At 48.5% G+C, this 21,607-nt stretch overlaps 1 protein-coding gene across 1 annotated transcript; it reads left to right on the top strand.

Moving 5' to 3' along the window:
* The first annotated feature begins 6,525 nt into the window (after positions 1-6,525).
* On the top strand, positions 6,526-16,451 carry TMEM147 (transmembrane protein 147). Its single transcript, XM_063437116.1, has 7 exons — positions 6,526-6,641; positions 11,555-11,624; positions 12,568-12,633; positions 12,736-12,872; positions 15,345-15,429; positions 15,526-15,647; positions 16,153-16,451. The coding sequence occupies exons 1-7, from the start codon at positions 6,565-6,567 to the stop codon at positions 16,271-16,273; spliced, it is 678 nt and encodes a 225-aa protein (XP_063293186.1). The 5' UTR covers positions 6,526-6,564; the 3' UTR covers positions 16,274-16,451.
* The last annotated feature ends 5,156 nt before the right edge of the window (positions 16,452-21,607 follow it).

Below are 21,607 nucleotides of genomic sequence, written 5' to 3'. Positions count from 1 at the left end.
GTTGTGATAATTTTGGACAATTTCTACCGCTAGCGATGCTGGTATAACTATTCTTCCATCTTCTAGCTGATACCACTTGTTCTCCAGATACTTTCCCGGTTCAGTCTTTAACCACTCCTCTTCTTGAGCTGTATAAACTGGAGTCCATTGGGACAGTGGAGTTGGTATAAGAGCAGCTATATGCCCTACATACTCCTGTCTTCCTGATTCAGCAGCACGCTTAGCTGCACTATCTGCCATCCGATTTCCCTTGGTTACATCACCATCTCCTCTCAGATGCGCTCGACAATGTATGATACCGACTTCTTTCGGCTCCCACACTGCTTCCAATAGTTGTAGGATTTCAGCTGCGTACTTGATTTCTTTGCCTTCTGAATTCAGTAGTCCTCTTTCTTTATACAAAGCTCCGTGGGCATGAGTGGTTAAAAACGCATACTTAGAGTCCGTATAGATATTTACTCTTAAACCTTCAGCCAATTGTAACGCTCGTGTTAGTGCTATTAATTCTGCCTTTTGTGCTGATGTTCCTTTCGCCAGTGGCCGAGCTTCTATCACCTTGTCTATTGTTGTCACTGCATATCCTGCATAGCGGATCCCTTCTTTCACATAACTACTGCCGTCGGTGTAATATTGAACATCGGGGTTCTGGATGGGAAAATCACGAAGATCTGGTCTACTTGAAAATACTTCATCCATTACTTCCAAACAATCATGTTGACTTTCAGTAGGTTGTGGCAAAAGGGTAGCTGGATTTAAGGTGTTTACAGTCTCTAAATGCACTCTTGGGTTTTCACACAACATTGCTTGATACTTGGTCATACGGCTATTACTAAACCAATGATTTCCTTTGTAATCCAACAACGTCTGTACTGCATGTGGGACTCGTACATAAAGTTCTTGACCCAGAGTGAGTTTATCGGCTTCAGCTACTAGCAGGGCGGCTGCAGCTACGGCTCTTAGACAAGGTGGAAGTCCGCTGGCCACTGCATCCAGTTGCTTAGACATGTAGGCAACAGGTCTTTGCCATGATCCCAAGTACTGTGTCAATACTCCCACAGCCATTCTTCTTTGCTCGTGTACATATAAGTAGAATGGTCGTGTGTGATCAGGTAGACCTAATGCTGGGGCACTCATCAAAGCCTTCTTCACATCTTCAAATGCCGTTTGCTGTTCTTGGGTCCATAAGAAGGGGTCGTGCTCTGTACCTTTGATAGCTGCGTACAGAGGTTTTGCTAGTATCGCATAACTGGGAATCCATATCCTACAGAAGCCTGCTGCCCCCAAGAATTCTCGCACTTGTCTTCTATTCTTGGGTATTGGTATTTGGCAGACAGCTTCTTTTCTCTCTGGCCCCATAATTCTTTGACCTTCAGAGATATGGAATCCTAGATACTTGACAGTTGGCAAACACAACTGAGCCTTCTTTCTAGACACCTTGTATCCTGCCTTCCAGAGAATGTGTAGTAGATCGTGCGTTGCTTGCTGACAGATTTCTTTTGTAACTGCTGCTATCAACAAGTCATCTACATATTGTAACAATACACACTCTCCTGGGATGGACTCGAAATCCAATAGATCTTGACTTAGGGCTGAACCAAATAGGGTAGGTGAATTTTTAAACCCTTGGGGCAGTCTTGTCCAAGTCATTTGGCGTTTTGAGCCCGTTACAGCGTTCTCCCATTGGAAAGCGAAAATACATTGACTTTCTGCGGCAATTCGGAGGCAAAAGAAGGCATCTTTGAGATCTAAGACTGTGAAGTAAGTAGCCCCGCCCGGAATTAAAGCAAGCAGGTTATATGGATTGGGTACAACTGGATGTATACTAACAACCGCATCATTGACTGCTCTTAAGTCCTGCACAGGTCGATACTCATCTGTGCCGGGCTTTTGAACAGGCAGCAATGGGGTGTTCCAGGGGGAAGTACAGAATTTTAGGATACCATACCGTATGAACTTATCCAGATAGGATTGGATGTTCTTCTTAGCCTTCTGCGGAATGTGATATTGTCTTAGGCTCACTGGATAAACCCCATGTTTCAGTTCAATTTTTATTGGTGGAATATTGCGGGCCAGTCCTGGTGGGTTGTTCTCTGCCCAAACTCCTGGTATGTTAAACAATGTCTCATCACTCCTAGGGTTTTGGCTAGTCAACACTGTATAAAGTCGCCACTCTTCTTCCTTTGGTACGGATAAAGTCATAATACCTGAAGGTCCATTAAACTTTAAAGATGTTGTTCCATCTGGTAGGAACGTAATCTGCGCTTGTAATTTGGATAGCATATCACGTCCCAGCAATTGGACTGGACATTCAGGCATATAAAGGAATTGGTGTTTTACTACGTGGCCTCCCAATGTACAGAGTCGACTTTTAAGAACCGGTCTTTCAGCACTTCTTCCAGTTGCTCCTATCACAGTAATAGTCCTTCCAGATGGAGGAGCAACTAGATTAGTCACCACTGAATGTTCAGCACCAGTGTCGATCATGAACGCACTCCTTTTCCCCCCTATTGATACATCGACCATAGGCTCCGCTCGACCAAGGGGGATGGAGCCCGGTCGGTATCAATAGTCCTCCATGACAGTGTCAGCCAATCCTACAAAGTCCCTACCTTCTCTATCGCGGGACCTTTGCGCTGCTGGAATATACCTGTCTTCCCTAACACTTCCTCTGTTCCCATTACTCCCTCTATAACCATTACTCCCTCCGGGACCTCCTCTACCTCTCGCTCTGCCTCTAAAGTTTCCGTAGCCTGCCCTGGGTTGGTCTCTCTCGTACTGCTCTCTTTGCGGACATTCGTTCCTCCAATGCCCTTCTTCCTTGCAATACGCACACTGATCCCTACTCAAAGGCTCCCTACTCCATCTATTATTGCCTCTATCTGGACCCCGTTTATCTACGCCTGCGATCGCTACCGCTAGCATATCAGCCTTTTTACGCATCTTGCGCTCCTCCTCTTTCTTGCTTTCTGTTTCCCTATTCATATAGACCTTATTAGCTACCTCCATTAGTTGGGAGATTGACATACCTGCAAACCCTTCTAACTTTTGTAGCTTGCGCTTAATATCTCCGTAAGCTTGGCTGACAAAGGCGGAGTTAACCATTCGGGAATTGTCTGCGTCTTCCGGATTAAAGGGGGTGTACAAGCGGTACGCCTCCAATAATCGGTCATAAAAGACACTGGGCGCTTCATCGCTTTTCTGGATCACCTCAACTGTCTTCGACATGTTAATGGCTTTCTTTCCTCCGGCTTTCATGCCAGCAATTATAGCGTCTCTATAGGCTCTGAGTTGAACCATATCAGCACCATTTACGTTCCAATCGGGATCGGTGTTGGGATAGTGTGTCGCGGCCCATGCTGCTGGATTAGCTTGGTTCAAAGCACGGGCTCTATCCTCTAATGCTTTAATGGCTGCTTGATTTATTCTTGTCCTTTCCTCATTGTTAAATAAAGTCATTAATAACTGCTGGCAATCAGCCCATGTCGGATTATGTGTCTGTACTATTGAGGTGAACAGATCAGTCATGGCTTGTGGTTTCTCAGTATACGAGGAATTATGGGTCTTCCAGTTTAAAAGGTCGGTAGTGGTGAAAGGGACATATACGAAGACAGGGTCAGCGTGTGCCATTTGACCTGCGGCATCGATATAAGCTGACCCGGGATTTAAGCGAAGAGGCATCTGATAGTGCTTTAATTGTTGGGCACCAGTCAACTGTCGGGTTTGGATGGGGCTACGTAGAGAGGCGTCAGTCATGGGTTCCGGTCAGGGAGAGATAGGGTATGGGGATGTGGGAGGTCGGTTTTGGGAAAAGGTAGTGAATAGAACACTTCGGGCCGAGCTAGATGAAGCTTGACCGGAAGTCTGAAGTGGCGCCAAATCAGGATATTCGTTTCTAATGGGGGTGGGTTCTGGTTCCGGAAGGGGAGATTTAGTACGAGGGGGGGTGGATCCTGTACTGGAGGAGGAAGCGGAAGTGGATGAGGGTAATGAGGGAAGGGTTACAGGACTTCCTGTATTTGCGTCACTTCCTCTTACCGGAAAGTAAGGGGGCGGCAAAGGGATCTCGGACTCAGGGGGCGTGTCCAAAATGGGCCTAACACCAGCCCTAGTGGACGAACAAGTCCTAGCTACCATGAGGCGACACTGTTCCTCGTGGCATGTCCGGAGCCATTTTGGCGAGTCATTTACGGCCTGTCTCCAACAATCAATATAAGGAAACTGGCCGTAAAGTTCAGGCCTACCCGATACAGCCACGTGTAAGCGCTGTACCAGAGTTGGATCCAAACTGCCACGTGGCGGCCATGCCGCAACCAAAGTAGGCCACTCCCTAGTACACAAAGTGACCAAACGTACAGGAGACATCTTAACCCCAAAATCACAAACTTTGAATCCCTTTTTAAAATTCTTAACCATACATCCTAAGGGATCCGGAATCGTTGACTGCGACGCACCCATATTTAACAGTGGAACGTCGTCGACAACGATTACTATACACGCGTACTATTCAACAGTCACACCCGTTTCCTCTGGCAACAGCACCACGTGGTACGGTTACCAAGTGAAACGTACACAATAACAATAAACACTCAGGGAATTCCCGTACACACACAGCTGCTACACCAGTCACTATATAATCAATATTATGCCCTTTGGCGTAACTATACAGTCACCCACGCTATAATTCTCTATATACGAATTACCCGTCTATAACACACCCCAGTAACATCGTCTTTTACAAATAGCGGTTACAGTACGGTTAGCATAGGTCAAAGCACAAGTTAAGGTCACAATACAATTATTAGTGGTTATGGTGTTAAACATGCAATGGACGACAATGATTAGTACTTATTATATAATGTCAGTAAATATACAGGGTTATGGTACCGTGCACTATAATACAGCAACACACTATTAACACTCTCGCTAGACGGCTGAGCTCGCGCTATCTAACAAGATATACACTTTACTAAAACAATCGTTAACACATTTACAATTCCCAACTAAACTATTGGCCAGTACCTTGAATGGACTACCTAAAACTATATACACCCGTTTTGGTTAGCCACACTGCCCAATCACCACATATATAGCGAGCTAGAGGACCGAATTTACACAGGCGCCTCTTAGTCGCACTATCAAAAGTCTAGTGGGTTCCAAATTTACACGCCTTCCCACTTAGCCCAGATAGGATGAGAACTAGCGAACCGAATTTACACAGGCGCCGCTTAGTCTCCCGGTCCCTCCGACCTAGCGAACGTAATATACACCCTAGAACGCTAGTCTAGACAAGACACCGGTGTCCGGCTAGGGCTATCTTACACCAGGACCCCGCCTGACTAACCAAATCAAACGGTCTGACTAAAGAGCGTTCGATCGAGCGGTGCGCCTTCGCTCCTTCCCTCCGACAGAGGGGGCAGATACACAGATTCAAAACCCCTTTGGGCCTACCGCACAATCGGTATACCCCTAGTGGGTCCTGCCGTCTAAAACAGCAGTTGTCTTACCTCCTCGTTCCTGAACCTGAGTTCACACTCATCGACGGGGACACCCCAGCACTTCTCACGTAGAGGCCGATGATCTCCTGGACAACAGACCAGTGGCGCCGAGACGAAGGGAGGTCCACGCAGAAGTTCAGGGGTGCAGCCGTAGAGAACGTGGGCAAAGATAGACCGTCTCACGCCTCTGCCTCTCAGCTACCGTTGAACGATGAGCTTCCCGGCCAACGCACCAAATGATACCGGAGAAACTGACGGAAGCCAAGCACAGAGAGATGGACACAGGTTTCTTCAGGAAGGAAGAGATTCTTTATTGGATCACCGATCGGGACTCAGAGGGACTAGCGTCACCAAAATACAGCAAAGTCTGAGTACTGAATACATAGAGTACATTCCTTATATAGCACTGTAGCTCCTCCCACAATTAACTACACCCACACATACCCTTAACCTATTTAATAAATAGAGTCTAAACTCATCCATCCGGTCTAACCACGTGGCTCATCTGATACAAAGGAGAGGGACGCGTAATTCCAGTTCTTACATTCCTGCACCTGGTCAGTACAGTGATGACAGTATCTTAGCTACGTGTTATTAACTAACTGATACTACAAACACATATACATACATATGCCTTGTGGCAATCTTAGCCTGCTAAACTTGTATTTTACTGGAATTACATCACAATGTTACTGTTGCTCCCCATGTTACTGTTGCCATGTTACTTCCCCCCCCATATTACTGTTGCCATGTTACTGTTGCCCCCCATGTTACTGTTGCCATGTTACTCCCCCCCATGTCACTGTTGCCATGTTACTGCCCTCTTGCCCATCATGACTCTCATTGCGCATGCGCAGTGTATATAACCCCGGTGCCCTACAGCCCTATACAGCGCAGCTCTCCCCTGATTGGTTGGCTGTTACGTCAGGCGACGCTCGTACGTTTACGCGTCCATAGCTCAGCCGTGGATTGGTCAGCGCTCGATCAGTGCGCATGCGCAGGTGGCTCGGCCTGTGATTGGACTGGAGCTGGGGTCAGTGCGCCTGCGCAGTGCGGGCCCGCTGTCACCATGACACTCTTTCATTTCGGGAATTGCTTCGCTCTGGCCTATTTCCCCTATTTCATCACCTACAAGTGCAGCGGCCTGTGAGTCCCCGGGGGAACAGAGTCTGGGGGTATACAGGGTGCAGGGGGGAGGTATGGGGTATACAGGGTGCGGGGGGGGGGAGGTATGGGGTATACAGGGTGCGGGGGGGGGGAGGTATGGGGTATACAGGGTGCGGGGGGGAGGTATGGGGTATACAGGGTGCAGGGGGGAGGTATGGGGTATACAGGGTGCGGGGGGGGGAGGTATGGGGTATACAGGGTGCGGGGGGAGGTATGGGGTATACAGGGTGCGGGGGGGGAGGTATGGGGTATACAGGGTGCGGGGGGAGGTATGGGGTATACAGGGTGCGGGGGGGAGGTATGGGGTATACAGGGTGCGGGGGGGAGGTATGGGGTATACAGGGTGCGGGGGGGGGAGGTATGGGGTATACAGGGTGCGGGGGGGGAGGTATGGGGTATACAGGGTGCGGGGGGGAGGTATGGGGTATACAGGGTGCGGGGGGGAGGTATGGGGTATACAGGGTGCGGGGGGGAGGTATGGGGTATACAGGGTGCGGGGGGAGGTATGGGGTATACAGGGTGCGGGGGGGAGGTATGGGGTATACAGGGTGCGGGGGGGAGGTATGGGGTATACAGGGTGCGGGGGGGGAGGTATGGGGTATACAGGGTGCGGGGGGGGAGGTATGGGGTATACAGGGTGCGGGGGGGGAGGTATGGGGTATACAGGGTGCGGGGGGGAGGTATGGGGTATACAGGGTGCGGGGGGAGGTATGGGGTATACAGGGTGGGGGGGGAGGTATGGGGTATACAGGGTGGGGGGGGAGGTATGGGGTATACAGGGTGGGGGGGGAGGTATGGGGTATACAGGGTGCGGGGGGGGAGGTATGGGGTATACAGGGTGCGGGGGGGGTAGATATGGGGTATACAGGGTGCGGGGGGGAGGTATGGGGTATACAGGGTGCGGGGGGGAGGTATGGGGTATACAGGGTGCGGGGGGGGTTGGTATGGGGTATACAGGGTGCGGGGGGGGTTGGTATGGGGTATACAGGGTGCGGGGGGGAGGTATGGGGTATACAGGGTGGGGGGGGAGGTATAGGGTATACAGGGTGCGGGGGGGAGGTATGGGGTATACAGGGTGCGGGGGGGGTAGATATGGGGTATACAGGGTGCGGGGGGGTAGGTATGGGGTATACAGGGTGCGGGGGGGGTAGATATGGGGTATACAGGGTGCGGGGGGGTAGGTATGGGGTATACAGGGTGCGGGGGGGTAGGTATGGGGTACACAGGGTGCGGGGGGGGAGGTATGGGGTATACAGGGTGCGGGGGGGAGGTATGGGGTATACAGGGTGCGGGGGGGAGGTATGGGGTATACAGGGTGCGGGGGGGGAGGTATGGGGTATACAGGGTGCGGGGGGGGAGGTATGGGGTATACAGGGTGCGGGGGGGGGAGGTATGGGGTATACAGGGTGCGGGGGGGGAGGTATGGGGTATACAGGGTGCGGGGGGGGAGGTATGGGGTATACAGGGTGCGGGGGGGAGGTATGGGGTATACAGGGTGCGGGGGGGAGGTATGGGGTATACAGGGTGCGGGGGGGGGGAGGTATGGGGTATACAGGGTGCGGGGGGGGAGGTATGGGGTATACAGGGTGCGGGGGGGGGAGGTATGGGGTATACAGGGTGCGGGGGGGGGAGGTATGGGGTATACAGGGTGCGGGGGGGAGGTATGGGGTATACAGGGTGCGGGGGGGAGGTATGGGGTATACAGGGTGCGGGGGGGAGGTATGGGGTATACAGGGTGCGGGGGGAGGTATGGGGTATACAGGGTGCGGGGGGGAGGTATGGGGTATACAGGGTGCGGGGGGGAGGTATGGGGTATACAGGGTGCGGGGGGGAGGTATGGGGTATACAGGGTGCGGGGGGGAGGTATGGGGTATACAGGGTGCGGGGGGGAGGTATGGGGTATACAGGGTGCGGGGGGGAGGTATGGGGTATACAGGGTGCGGGGGGGAGGTATGGGGTATACAGGGTGCGGGGGGGAGGTATGGGGTATGCGGGGGGGGTATGGGGTATACAGGGTGCGGGGGGGGAGGTATGGGGCATACAGGGTGCAGAGGGGAGGTATGGGATATACAGGGTGCGGGGGGAGGTATGGGGTATACAGGGTGCGGGGGGGAGGTATGGGGTATACAGGGTGCGGGGGGGAGGTATGTGGGTATACAGGGTGCGGGGGGGAGGTATGTGGGTATACAGGGTGCGGGGGGGAGGTATGGGGTATACAGGGTGCGGGGGGGAGGTATGGGGTATACAGGGTGCGGGGGGGAGGTATGGGGTATACAGGGTGCGGGGGGGAGGTATGGGGTATACAGGGTGCGGGGGGGAGGTATGGGGTATACAGGGTGCGGGGGGGAGATATGGAGTATACAGGGTGCGGTGAGGGAGGTATGGGGTATACAGGGTGTGTGTGTGGGGAGGTATGTGGGTATACAGGGTGCGGGGCTGTGAATGGGAGAGTTTTGGGGGTATACAGGGTGCGGGGCTGTGAATGGGGGATGTGTGGGGGTATACGGGGTGCGGGGCTGTGAATGGGGAGGTGTGGCAGTTTACGGGGTGCGTGGCTGTGAATGGGGGAGGTTTGGGGGTATTCGGGGTGCGGGGCTGTGAATGGGGGAGGTGTGGGGGTATACGGGGTGCGTGGCTGTGAATGGGGAGGTGTGGGGGTATAAGGGGTGCGGGGCTGTGAATGGGGAGGTGGGGGTATACGGGGTGCGGGGCTGTGAATGGGGGAGGTGTGGGGGTATACGGGGTGCGTGGCTGTGAATGGGGAGGTGTGGGGGTATACGGGGTGCAGGGCTGTGAATGGGGGAGGTGTGGGGTATACGGGGTGCGGGGCTGTGAATGGGGAGGTGTGGGGTATACGGGGTGCGGGGCTGTGAATGGGGAGGTGTGGGGTATACGGGGTGCGGGGCTGTGAATGGGGAGGTGTGGGGTATACGGGGTGCGGGGCTGTGAATGGGGGAGGTGTGGGGTATACGGAGTGCGGGGCTGTGAATGGGGAGGTGTGGGGGTATAAGGGGTGCGGGGCTGTGAATGGGGAGGTGGGGGTATACGGGTTGCGGGGCTGTGAATGGGGAGGTGGGGGTATACAGGGTGCGGGGCTGTGAATGGGGGAGGTGTGGGGGTATACGGGGTGCGTGGCTGTGAATGGGGAGGTGTGGGGGTATACGGGGTGCAGGGCTGTGAATGGGGGAGGTGTGGGGTATACGGGGTGCGGGGCTGTGAATGGGGAGGTGTGGGGTATACGGGGTGCGGGGCTGTGAATGGGGAGGTGTGGGGTATACGGGGTGCGGGGCTGTGAATGGGGAGGTGTGGGGTATACGGGGTGCGGGGCTGTGAATGGGGAGGTGTGGGGTATACGGGGTGCGGGGCTGTGAATGGGGGAGGTGTGGGGTATACGGGGTGCGGGGCTGTGAATGGGGGTGGTGGGGGGGTGTGCGGGGCTGTGAATGGGGAGGCGTTGGGGTATACGGGGTGCGGGGCTGTGAATGGGGGAGGTGTGGGGGTATACGGGGTGCGGGGCTGTGAATGGGGGAGGTGTGGGGGTATACGGGGTGCGGGGCTGTGAATGGGGGAGGTGTGGGGGTATACGGGGTGCGGGGCTGTGAATGGGGGAGGTGTGGGGGTATACGGGGTGCGGGGCTGTGAATGGGGGAGGTGTGGGGGTATACAGGGTGCGGGGCTGTGAATGGGGGAGGTGTGGGTGTATACGGGGTGCGAGGCTGTAAATGGGGGAGGTGTGGGGGTATACGAGGGTGCGGGGCTGTGAATGGGGGAGGTGTGGGGTATACGGGGTGCGGGGCTGTGAATGGGGGAGGTGTGGGGGTATACGGGGTGCGGGGCTGTGAATGGGGAGGTGTGGGGGTAAACCGGGTGTTGGGCTGTGAATGGGGGGGTATGGGGGTATACAGGGTGCGGGGCTGTGAATGGGTGAGGTATGGGGGTATATGGGGAGCAGGGCTGTGAATGGGGGAGGTATACGGGGTGCGGGGCTGTGAATGGGGGAGGTGTGGGGGTATACGGGGTGCGGGCTGTGAATGGGGGAGGTGTGGGGGTATACGGGGTGCGGGGCTGTGAATGGGGGAGGTGTGGGTATATACGGGGTGCGAGGCTGTAAATGGGGGGGGTGTGGGGGTATACGAGGGTGCGGGGCTGTGAATGGGGGAGGTGTGGGGGTATACAGGGTGCGGGGCTGTGAATGGGTGAGGTATGGGGGTATATGGGGAGCAGGGCTGTGAATGGGGGAGGTATACGGGGTGCGGGGCTGTGAATGGGGGAGGTGTGGGGGTATACGGGGTGCGGGCTGTGAATGGGGAGGTGTGGGGGTATACGGGGTGCGGGGCTGTGAATGGGGGAGGTGTGGGTGTATACGGGGTGCGAGGCTGTAAATGGGGGAGGTGTGGGGGTATACGAGGGTGCGGGGCTGTGAATGGGGGAGGTGTGGGGGTATACGGGGTGCGGGCTGTGAATGGGGAGGTGTGGGGGTATACGGGGTGCGGGGCTGTGAATGGGGGAGGTGTGGGTGTATACGGGGTGCGAGGCTGTAAATGGGGGAGGTGTGGGGGTATACGAGGGTGCGGGGCTGTGAATGGGGGAGGTGTGGGGGTATACGGGGTGCGGGGCTGTGAATGGGGGAGGTGTGGGGGTATACGGGGTGCGGGGCTGTGAATGGGGAGGTGTGGGGGTAAACCGGGTGTTGGGCTGTGAATGGGGGGGTATGGGGGTATACAGGGTGCGGGGCTGTGAATGGGTGAGGTATGGGGGTATATGGGGAGCAGGGCTGTGAATGGGGGAGGTATACGGGGTGCGGGGCTGTGAATTGATTGGAATGTTGTTATGATAGGTATTGGGGTAGTTATGTGATGTTTTTGCCTCTAACCAGCCTTTATATATCTCAGGTCAGAGTACAATGCTTTCTGGCGATGTGTTCAGGCTGGAGCCACATACCTGTGTGTACAACTTTGCAAGGTTAGTACCAGGGAGGGACAGTGTGGTGTATGTAGGAGCAATGAGTGAAGTTTGTCCCAGCTGTCTGCACAGAGGAGGAGAGACAAAGTGGTGTGTGGCTGATATATGTATATATGGAGGAGTGATTAAATTATATTTTGTTTGCTAGGGAATCATTTTTGTCACAACGTTTACAACAGTGACCTTCTGATGACTGGTGAGACAGTAATTTGATGTCTAGTGGAAAGCAGGGACAGTTGAGTGTGATGTGTTCTCAAGATGTGCACTTAAGTGTTACGCACAGTGATTTTCCAGGCTTACTCTGGACCAAATAGGTAGAATGATTACTTTGCAGAGGATGTGGTGAGAGACGTGAGTTAACATGTCTATGCTGCACTGGTGGCGAGAGTGTCACATTGTCAGATCTATGCTGGAGTGGTGGGGAGAGTGTCACGTTGTCAGATCTATGCTGGAGTGGTGGGGAGAGTGTCACGTTGTCAGATCTATGCTGGAGTGGTGGGGAGAGCGTCACGTTGTCAGATCTGTGCTGGACTGGTGGGGAGAGTGTCACGTTGTCAGATCTATGCTGGAGTGGTGGGGAGAGCGTCACGTTGTCAGATCTGTGCTGGACTGGTGGGGAGAGCGTCACGTTGTCAGATCTATGCTGGACTGGTGGGGAGAGTGTCACGTTGTCAGATCTATGCTGGACTGGTGGGGAGAGTGTCACGTTGTCAGATCTATGCTGGAGTGGTGGGGAGAGTGTCACGTTGTCAGATCTATGCTGGAGTGGTGGGGAGAGCGTCACGTTGTCAGATCTGTGCTGGACTGGTGGGGAGAGCGTCACGTTGTCAGATCTATGCTGGATGGGGCAGGGTAAACATCTCATCTGCTTGAGAAATTGGGAAGCTGCTATTATTCATAGCTACACTCTTAATCTTTCAATTTACACATTTTGTTTCTATAGATGCTATTTCTTGCAACATTTTTTCCCACGTGGGAAGGAGCTGCAGGATCCTATGATTTTATTGGGGTGAGATACAAAGCATTTTATCCTAGGTTACACATCGTCACATTAGCCTACCGTTCGTTTCATTCATACATCTTCTCTCTCTAACCTGTGTCTGTGTCCCAGGAATTCATGAAAGCTACAGTAGATCTGGCAGATTTGTTGGGACTGCATTTAGTAATGTCTCGAAATGCAGGAAAAGGAGAATACAAGATCATGGTGGCAGCGATGGGATGGGCCACAGCTGAGCTGGTTATGTCAAGGTGAGAGACACTGGGTAAACGTTTCCTAAGCACAGCTGTTAATGTAACAATAATAAAAGCCGACATGTGTAATGATGTTGGTAAAAGCTTAAAGGGACACTATAGTCACCTGAACAACTTTAGCTTAAAGGGACACTCCAGGCACCCAGACCACTTCTGCCCATTGGAGTGGTCTGGGTGCCAACTCCCACTACTCCTAACCCTGCAAGTGTAATTATTGCAGTTTTTTATAAACTGCAATAATTACCTTGCAGGGTTAACTCCACCTCTAGTGGCTGTCTACTACTCATTAAGATTTTCTTATCCCCTGCTATGTTAATAGCTTGCTAGACCCTGCAAGAGCCTCCTGTATGTGATTAAAGTTCAATTTAGAGATTGAGATACAATTATTTAAGGTAAATTACATCTGTTTGAAAGTGAAACCAGTTTTTTTTTTTCATGCAGGCTCTGTCAATCATAGCCAGGGGAGCTGTGGCTAGGGCTGCATAAACGGAAACAAAGTGATTTAACTCCTAAATGACAGTGAATTGAGCAGTGAAATTGCAGGGGAATGATCTTTACACTAAAACTGCTTTATTTAGCTAAAGTAATTTAGGTGACTATAGTGTTCCTTTAACCCCTTAAGGACCAAACTTCTGGAATAAAAGGGAATCATGACATGTCACACATGTCATGTGTCCTTAAGGGGTTAAAGGATCACTTTAGGGTGACATGTATTCCTGACCCTAAGGTGTTAAAACCACCATCTGGGCCCCTCATGCCTCCCTACAAATAGCAAAATCTTGCTTGTATTCAAGCCTGAAGCTGTAGCTCTGCATGTTGTTTAACTCAGAATAGCAACCTGTCTGCTGACATCATCAGAAGTGGTGGCCTGATCCAATCACAGTGCTTCCCCATAGGATTGGCTGAGACTGACAAGGAGGCAGATCAGTGGCAGAGCCAGCACAATTCAAACACAGCCCTGGCCAATCAGCATCTCCTCCTAGGGATGAATTGAATCAATGAATCTCTATGAGGAAAGTTCAGTGTCTGCATGCAGAGGGTGGAGACACTGAATGTTTGGATGCATTTTAGGCAGCCATGACCCAGGAAGGATCTCTAACAGCCATCTGAGGAGTGGCCAGTGAAGTTATCACAAGGCTGTAATGTAAACACTGCATTTTCTCTGAAAAGACAGTGTTTACAGCAAAAAGCCTGAAGGTAATGATTCTACTCACCAGAACAAATTCAATAAGCTGTAGTTGTTCTGGTGACTATAGTGTCGCTTTAATACGAACACCTTCCTCCTGGTACATGACAGAACAAAATGAATTTGTTATGTAAATTGTTTTTCATTTCAAAATCTGAATATTTAAAAAACCATTTAAACTGATCCCATGGTTAGTTTATTTACTGTTGCAGTAATTATTGTAGAACACTGAGATTTTTTTGTGTTTTACAAAAATGCTATCTCAGCATGTATTCGGAGCGTAGTGTCCCTTTTCGTCATCTCTTAATTTATATCTAATTTTCTCTCATTTAATTGGCCCTGGTACATGGTTAAATGCACCAATATTGGCTTCCTGACAGCCAGTAGAGATGCTTCTTTCTCCAGCATTTGAGTGGAGATGCATGCCTATTTCCAATCACTTTTCTATGAGATGCATTGGATTTGAGCAGATTTGTGAAAGACGTTGGCAGACATGCTGACATCTTTAACCCCTTAAGGACCAAACTTCTGGAATAAAAGGGAATCATGACATGACACACATGTCATGTGTCCTTAAGGGGTTAAAGGCGAAACAAGCGGCTTCAGTGGAGGAGTCCCAGCGTTGGAAACGAAGTGAGTAGTCTGTTAACTAAATTAATTTTGATAACCAAGTGGGGTACTCAGAAGGGAACCTATTGTCCAGAAAAACCAAACGCTATTTTCGAGACTTTAAGTTCTTTCATACAACCTAACTTAATCAAAATAGGACGTCACCAGTTCTTGGTATTAAATCGAGAGATGGTGCCATCGTATTCTAGAAAAGATAACATCTGTAAGTTGCTGTAGTTTTTATGCTACTTAGATTGTCTCTTTAATCATGCCAACTCCTTCACCTTTTTTGAGGGATAAAAGTGTAATATTTATTCGAAATGTGAAATAACTAGCACCAACAATATGCAAAGGCAACAATTTTGTGAACACGGTTTTGGTATCTTGTTTAAAGATACCAAAACAAGGGCTTTTCCTCCCCCTCCACCAGATGTCTTTAATTTTTTATTATAAATTCTCAAAAAATTACTGACATCAGTGTTTCTAAGACAACATAATACATCTTACAACCCCTGACTTTCTCTAGAAACCGCATAGTTATAAGCTAATATATCATTCTCTGTAATGTAATAATCTCTGTAATATTTGCGTCACCCGTATAGTTTTAGTTTATTGTTTTGTACTGTGAATTTACCACTTTTTCCAATTCTTCACTTTATTTTATTTTTCTGTAGGTGCCTCCCCCTATGGGTAGGAGCACGTGGGATTGAATTTGATTGGAAATACATCCAGATGAGCATTGATTCCAACATCAGTTTGGTAATTTTAGAGATTATATTTTGATATGTCTGTCCCTACAGTGACCCAGTAAGCTCCAGTCTGTATTTCTTATCTCCTGTTGTTTGTATTTTCCAGGTACACTATATGGCAGTAGCTGCCCTTGTATGGATGTGGACTCGCTATGATCTCCCCACTCATTATCGGCTTCCTGTTACGGTCCTTCTAGGGCTCAGCATGTATAAAGCATTTTTAATGGAGTAAGTATCTCTTCAATTCTTTTGTTGGTAGCCTATCTGCTGCATATTGCCTTGTTGCTGTCCCTGAAATAGATAATCAGCATTGTCTGTCTCACATGTACAGCTTAACATCACCTGTAAAGGCGGTTATTTTATTTCTCTTTATGCAGTGAGTACTGTACCTGATCAGGCTGATCGGCATGTTCTAAACTATAGAGTAAATTTGATGCCTAAATCAAGATGTCATTTTACCCCACTCCCTCTAGCATGTAAGCTCATTGAGCAGGGCCCTCTGTTCCTGTGTGTCCAACTTGTCTGGTTACAACTACATGTCTGTTCGTCCTCCCATTGTAAAGCGCTGTGGAATTTGATTGCGCTATATAAATATGATAATAATAATAAGATATGGCTGTAAGATAATTAAGAATAGCAAACAGACAGAATTCACTCTTTCTTACCATGACTAGTCCTCGGAAAGTAGAGCCAATAATCTTTCAGGAATTAACATTTTCTTGTTTTCTTGCAGCTGTTTTGTGCACGTTTTCTTGCTGGGAAGCTGGACGTCTCTTCTCCTGAAAGCTGTGGTCACTGGCCTGCTCTCCTTTAGCTGTCTCACTCTCTTTGTGAGTCTAGTCCACAGTAACTGAAGTAACAATGTCTCAAGTCACCCATGACGTGTAGATTTGGTTCAATCGATTCCAATAGGAAGGCAATTTAAGGCGGAAGGACTGTGTGTCAATTTTCATACAAACTTTATATAATAATAAAAAGTGGACCATTACTCGTGGATCCTGTGATTGTTTAATAAAAACCCGTTGGATAGGAGTGGAAATCCTTTATTACTAATTCTGTTTGTTTTTGTAAAACTGGTGATTACTTTTAGCATGAATTTAAGTGCTAAAATATCATCCTCTTAGAGCAGGGGTTCTCAACCTTGTCCTCAAGGACGCCCTACCAGTCCAGGGTTTAGGGATTACCTGGGTGTGTCTAAGGTGTTTAGAAAAAGGAAAAAAAGAACACCTTAGAGTCTAAGGTGTTTTTTTCCCCTTTTTCTAAACACCTTAGACACACCCAGGTAATCCCCAAATCCTGGACTGGTAGGGGGGTCCTGAGGACTGGGTTGAGAACCCCTGGCTTAGAGGATCTTCCCCTGGGGGAAAAACAAGACCTCTTCTCATTGGGTTTAATATCAGTAATGTGGTACTTTCGATGAGTTTCCTACAGCTGGGGTCTAAGCCACAGACTCTAACTGATTAATGTGGGTGGAATCCTTGCTGCTAGTTAAAGAGAATATTTGTAAGATTTATGCGAAACTAATGTAAGAACCACTGAATAGGTCGATAAATGTTCCCTAACTAGAAGATAGGCAATAACTTTATAGACATATGGATACATTACAATCTATTGTTTGATATTTATCCACATGTTAATGGCCGCAGGTTAGTAGTTGTTATCAATGTGAAAGTGATGAAAATCTAAATCTTATGATACTTTTTAACAACACTTTGTAGTGATTGGAATCCATGAAAAGTGACCCTATATCTTACGTTAAACACTTAAGAATAAGAATAATTTTTTTTTTAAATTTATTTCTTTTTCCCTTTTTATGTGTTTTGATATGTTTTGTATCTGTATTGTAGTTATCTATATGATGATAACCTATTCTATTTGATTTGATTTTCTTTTTGTATCCCTAATTAATGGGGAAAAAAACTATAAAAACATTATAAATAAAAAAAAAAAAGAATAAGAGATGGATGCATTCAACACTTGAACTTAAATAGCCTGACATATTTGTGAGTGAAGAAAGTTATAGAAATCGTTCTCATATTAACCATTTTGATTAGTGCATTCAAACTGTTCTAAGAGTGACAGGAAAGAGGTGTAGTGTTGGAGAGGAGGGAAATCATGAAACCTCAAGTCCTCACGCCATACTCATCCACAGTTTCCTGCTCACTTCCATCTTCTGCAGATTAGGATTGATGTCTAGCTAAGGCATCCAGGTGGTCGCCCACGTTACTGTATGTTAATCAAGCCAGCTGTAGTGGTTATTATGCCTGGAGTACCCTGACCCAGTTCTCTGGTAATGTTGAGCATTTCTTACCTACGCCAGGCTCCGAGGCAACTCTCAGTGCTCGCGGTGCGCTTTAGGCTTCTGCAGAAGCCTGATACTGATCCATTCGCTATTCATTAACTGAAAAAGAAATCGGCTGATTGCTCTCAACCAATCAGTGGCACACCGTAAGTGACATTACCCAGCCTGGACTGGATAATGACACAGCAGGAGGTGAAGTTAGAACTCTGCACACAAACACTCCAGGCACCATGACTACTTCACACCACTGAGTAAGGGCTGTGGTTATCTCCTCCATTTCATTTGTCTTCCACCCCATTAATTGTCTCCACAGGTTCACAGATCTCTCTGTGTTAAGGTGTTTACAGACTTTTTGCACTTAAAGAGCAAGAGATGCATGAATTGTAGCAGAGTTGATGCTGGTGGATACCTACACCCTGTTCCCAATTATTATGCAAATTCTATTTAAGTGTCACAAAGATTAAATATTTTGTTTTTCAGTTTAACTCATGGATGGCATTGTGTCTCAGGGCTCTTTTGATTTATTTATTTATTATTGCCATTTATATAGCGCCAACAGATTCCGTAGCGCTTTACAATATTATGAGAGGGGGATTTAACTATAAATAGGACAATTACAAATAAACTTACAGGAACAATAGGTTGAAGAGGACCCTGCTCAAACGAGCTTACATTCTATAGGAGGTGGGGTGTAAAACACATTAGGACAGGAATTTACAATCAAATAAGGTGGGCTGCCCTTTAGGAGAGGGCAAGAGACAGGTATGTGAGGTAAGGGTTAGTCTTGGAGGCCATAAGCTTTCCTAAAGAGATGGGTTTTAAGGCACTTCTTAAAAGATGCAAGACTAGGGGAGAGTCTGATGGCGGTAGGCAGGCTATTCCATAGGAAGGGAGCCGCCCGCGAGAAGTCCTGCAAGCGCGAGTTGGCCGTACGAGTGCGGACAACGGACAGGAGGTGGTCACGGGCAGAACGGAGAGACCGAGAAGGGACATACCTATGGATCTGTGAGGAGATATAAGAGGGGCTAGAGTTGTTCAGTGCTTTATAGGTGTGAGTTAGTACCTTGAATTGACTCCTATAGCATACAGGAAGCCAATGTAAGGACTGGCAGAGGGGTGAGGTGTGAGAGAAACGACTAGAGAGGAAAATCAATCTAGCAGCAGCATTCATTACGGACTGTAAGGGTGCAGTACGGCTATTGGGGAGACCAATCAGGAGAGGGTTACAATAATCCATGCGGGAAATTACTAGAGCATGGACAAGCTCCTTGGTAGTATCTGGTGCAAGAAAGGGGCGGATGCGGGCTATGTTTTTAAGATGGAATCTACAGGATTTGGCAACATGCTGGATGTGAGGCTCAAAGGTGAGACCAGAGTCAAGTATGACGCCAAGACAGCGCGCTTGCAAGGATGGACTGATGTTGGTACCACAAACTTGGAGGGAGAGCGAAAGAGGAGGATCAGTATTAGGAGGAGGAAAGACAAGGAGCTCAGTTTTTGAGAGATTGAGTTTCAGAAAGCGGGAGGACATCCAGTCAGAGATGGAAGAAAGGCAAGCAGTGACACGTTGCAGGACGGCAGGGGAGAGGTCCGGGGAGGAGAGATATAGCTGGGTGTCATCAGCGTACAGGTGGTAGTGAAATCCAAAAGAGGTAATACGTTTGCCAAGAGAGGCAGTATAAAGAGAAAATAGAAGGGGACCAAGGACGGAGCCTTGGGGAACTCCAACTGAGACAGGGCAAGGGGAGGAGGTATCATTAGAAAAGGAGACACTGAATGAGCGTTGGGAGAGATAAGAGGAAAACCACGAGAGGACAGAGTCACAGAGACCAAGCGATTGAAGAGTTAAGAGTTGATCACTGAAAACAATCTCGGACACCTGTGATAATTAGATTGCCAGGTGAGCCCAATTTAAGGAAAAACTACTAAAGGAGTGTGTTCCACATTATTAAGCAGAGCACCATTTTCATGCAATATGTGGAAGAAAAAGGATCTATCTGCTGCCGAAAAGAGTGAAATAGTTCAATGCCTTGGACGAGGTATGAAACCATTAGATATTTCACGAAAACTTAAGCGTGATCATCGCACTATTAAGAGATTTGTGGCTGATTCAGAGCACAGATGGGTTTGTGCAGATAAAGGCACTTTGAGGAAAATTTCTGCCAGATCCATGCATCGGATCAAGAGAGCAGCTGCTAAAATACCATTACATAGCAGCAAACAGATATTTGAAGCTGCTGGTGCCTCTGGAGAACCACAGACATCAAGGTGTAGAGTCCTCCAGAGTCTTGCAAATGTGCATAAACCTTCTATTCGGCCACCATTTACCAATGCTCACAAGCAGAAACAGGTGCATTGGGCAGAAAAATATGTGAAGCCTAATTTTCAAACCGTCCTGTTCACTGATGAGTGCCGTGCAACCCTGGATGGTCGAGATGGATGGAGTAGTGAATGGTTGGTGGATGGCCACCCTGTTCCAACAAGACTGCAACGTCATCAAGGCGGTGGTAGAGTCATGTTTTGGGCTGGAATCATGGGAAGAGAGCTGGTCAGCCCCTTTAGGGTCCCTGAAGGTGTAAAGATGACCTCTCTGCAAAGTATGTGGAGTTTCTGACTGACCACTTTCTTCCCTGGTACAGAAGGAAGAACTATGCTTTCCGTAATAAAATCATCTTCATGCATGACAATGCACCATCTCTTGCTGCAAAGAATACCTCTGCATCAATGGCTGCTATGGGGATAAAAGGAGAGAAAGTCATGGTGTGGCCTGCATCCTCCCCTGACCTCAATCCTATTGAGAACCTTTGGAGCATCCTCAAGCAAAAGATCTATGAGGGTGGGAGGCAGTTTACATCCAAACAGCAGCTCTGGGAGGCTATTCTGACAGCTTGCAAACAAATTCAAGCAGAAACTGTCCAAAAACTCACAAGCTTAATGGATGCAAGACTTGTGAAGCTGCTATCAAATGAGGGGTCCTATGTTTAAAATGTAACGTGACCTGTTAAAATGTTGTTATAAGTTTGATTAAAATAGCTTTTGATTTCAGTAAATATGCTGCAAACACAACAAATGACAATTTTCAGTTCTTTACAACCTATAAAGTGTTTTGAAACTTACTGTGCGTAATAATTTGGAACAGAGCATTGTAAGTTATTTTATGTTTAAAAAAAATACTGTTATCATTAGGAGGTTTGTTCAATAAAATTTGAATTGTACTTTTAATAGCTGATAACATGAGAATTATACTGACTGTTATTTATATCAATTATTTAGGTAAATGAGAAAAATTATCATTTGCATAAAAATTTGGAACAGGATGTAGTTCCCTCACTCATAATGTGGTTACTATGGTTCTGGATTTGTTTCTGAAATTGGGAGATTTTAGGGCAATCCCACTGTGACGAGACCAATCTTGCCACTGTGCATTGGAGGAGCCTGGTTGCCCGCCTGCTGCCTTTAGACTATGGCCCCATGTTGAAACACTTGATTTTCCCCTGCAAAAACACGAAAGCCGGGTCATTCAGTGCTTGCCCTCTTTGAGTGGTGATACCCCAGATAGCTATGCCATGGAGCCCATTCATATAATGAAAGACTATGGGAAAGACTTTGGCTCCATGGTAATTGAACTGTATGTGTGTGATCTGAGCGCCATTCAGTAATAATGTGCGCTCAGATCTGAGCTATCTGGGGATATGTTGAATGTACCTGTTTTATGCAATGGCTGCACAGTTATATATTTTTATGTATTTTATTGTCTTTTGCTGCTATGTGTCCGGGGCAGTTTTGCCTCTGTCCTTGGAGATAATTGGATTACTTCCAAATTATCTCCAGGATAGAAGACTCTGTGGAACTGGTTTTGGGCAGAAAAGCCATGCTTCATTTGGTC

The sequence above is a fragment of the Pelobates fuscus genome, chromosome 11 (assembly GCF_036172605.1).
Source record: "Pelobates fuscus isolate aPelFus1 chromosome 11, aPelFus1.pri, whole genome shotgun sequence".
Lineage (NCBI taxonomy): Eukaryota > Metazoa > Chordata > Amphibia > Anura > Pelobatidae > Pelobates > Pelobates fuscus.
The sequence above is the reverse complement of the archived record's forward strand: the minus strand, read 5'-3'. Positions and strand labels throughout refer to the sequence as shown.

Excerpts from the sequence above, each read along its gene's own strand:
- TMEM147 (XM_063437116.1), top strand. The coding sequence starts at position 6,565 with ATGACACTCTTTCATTTCGGGAATTGCTTCGCTCTGGCCTATTTCCCC. Across the intron at positions 11,625-12,567 it reads TGTGTGTACAACTTTGCAAG|ATGCTATTTCTTGCAACATT; the intron begins GTTAGTACCAGG and ends TTGTTTCTATAG. Across the intron at positions 12,873-15,344 it reads GCTGAGCTGGTTATGTCAAG|GTGCCTCCCCCTATGGGTAG; the intron begins GTGAGAGACACT and ends ATTTTTCTGTAG.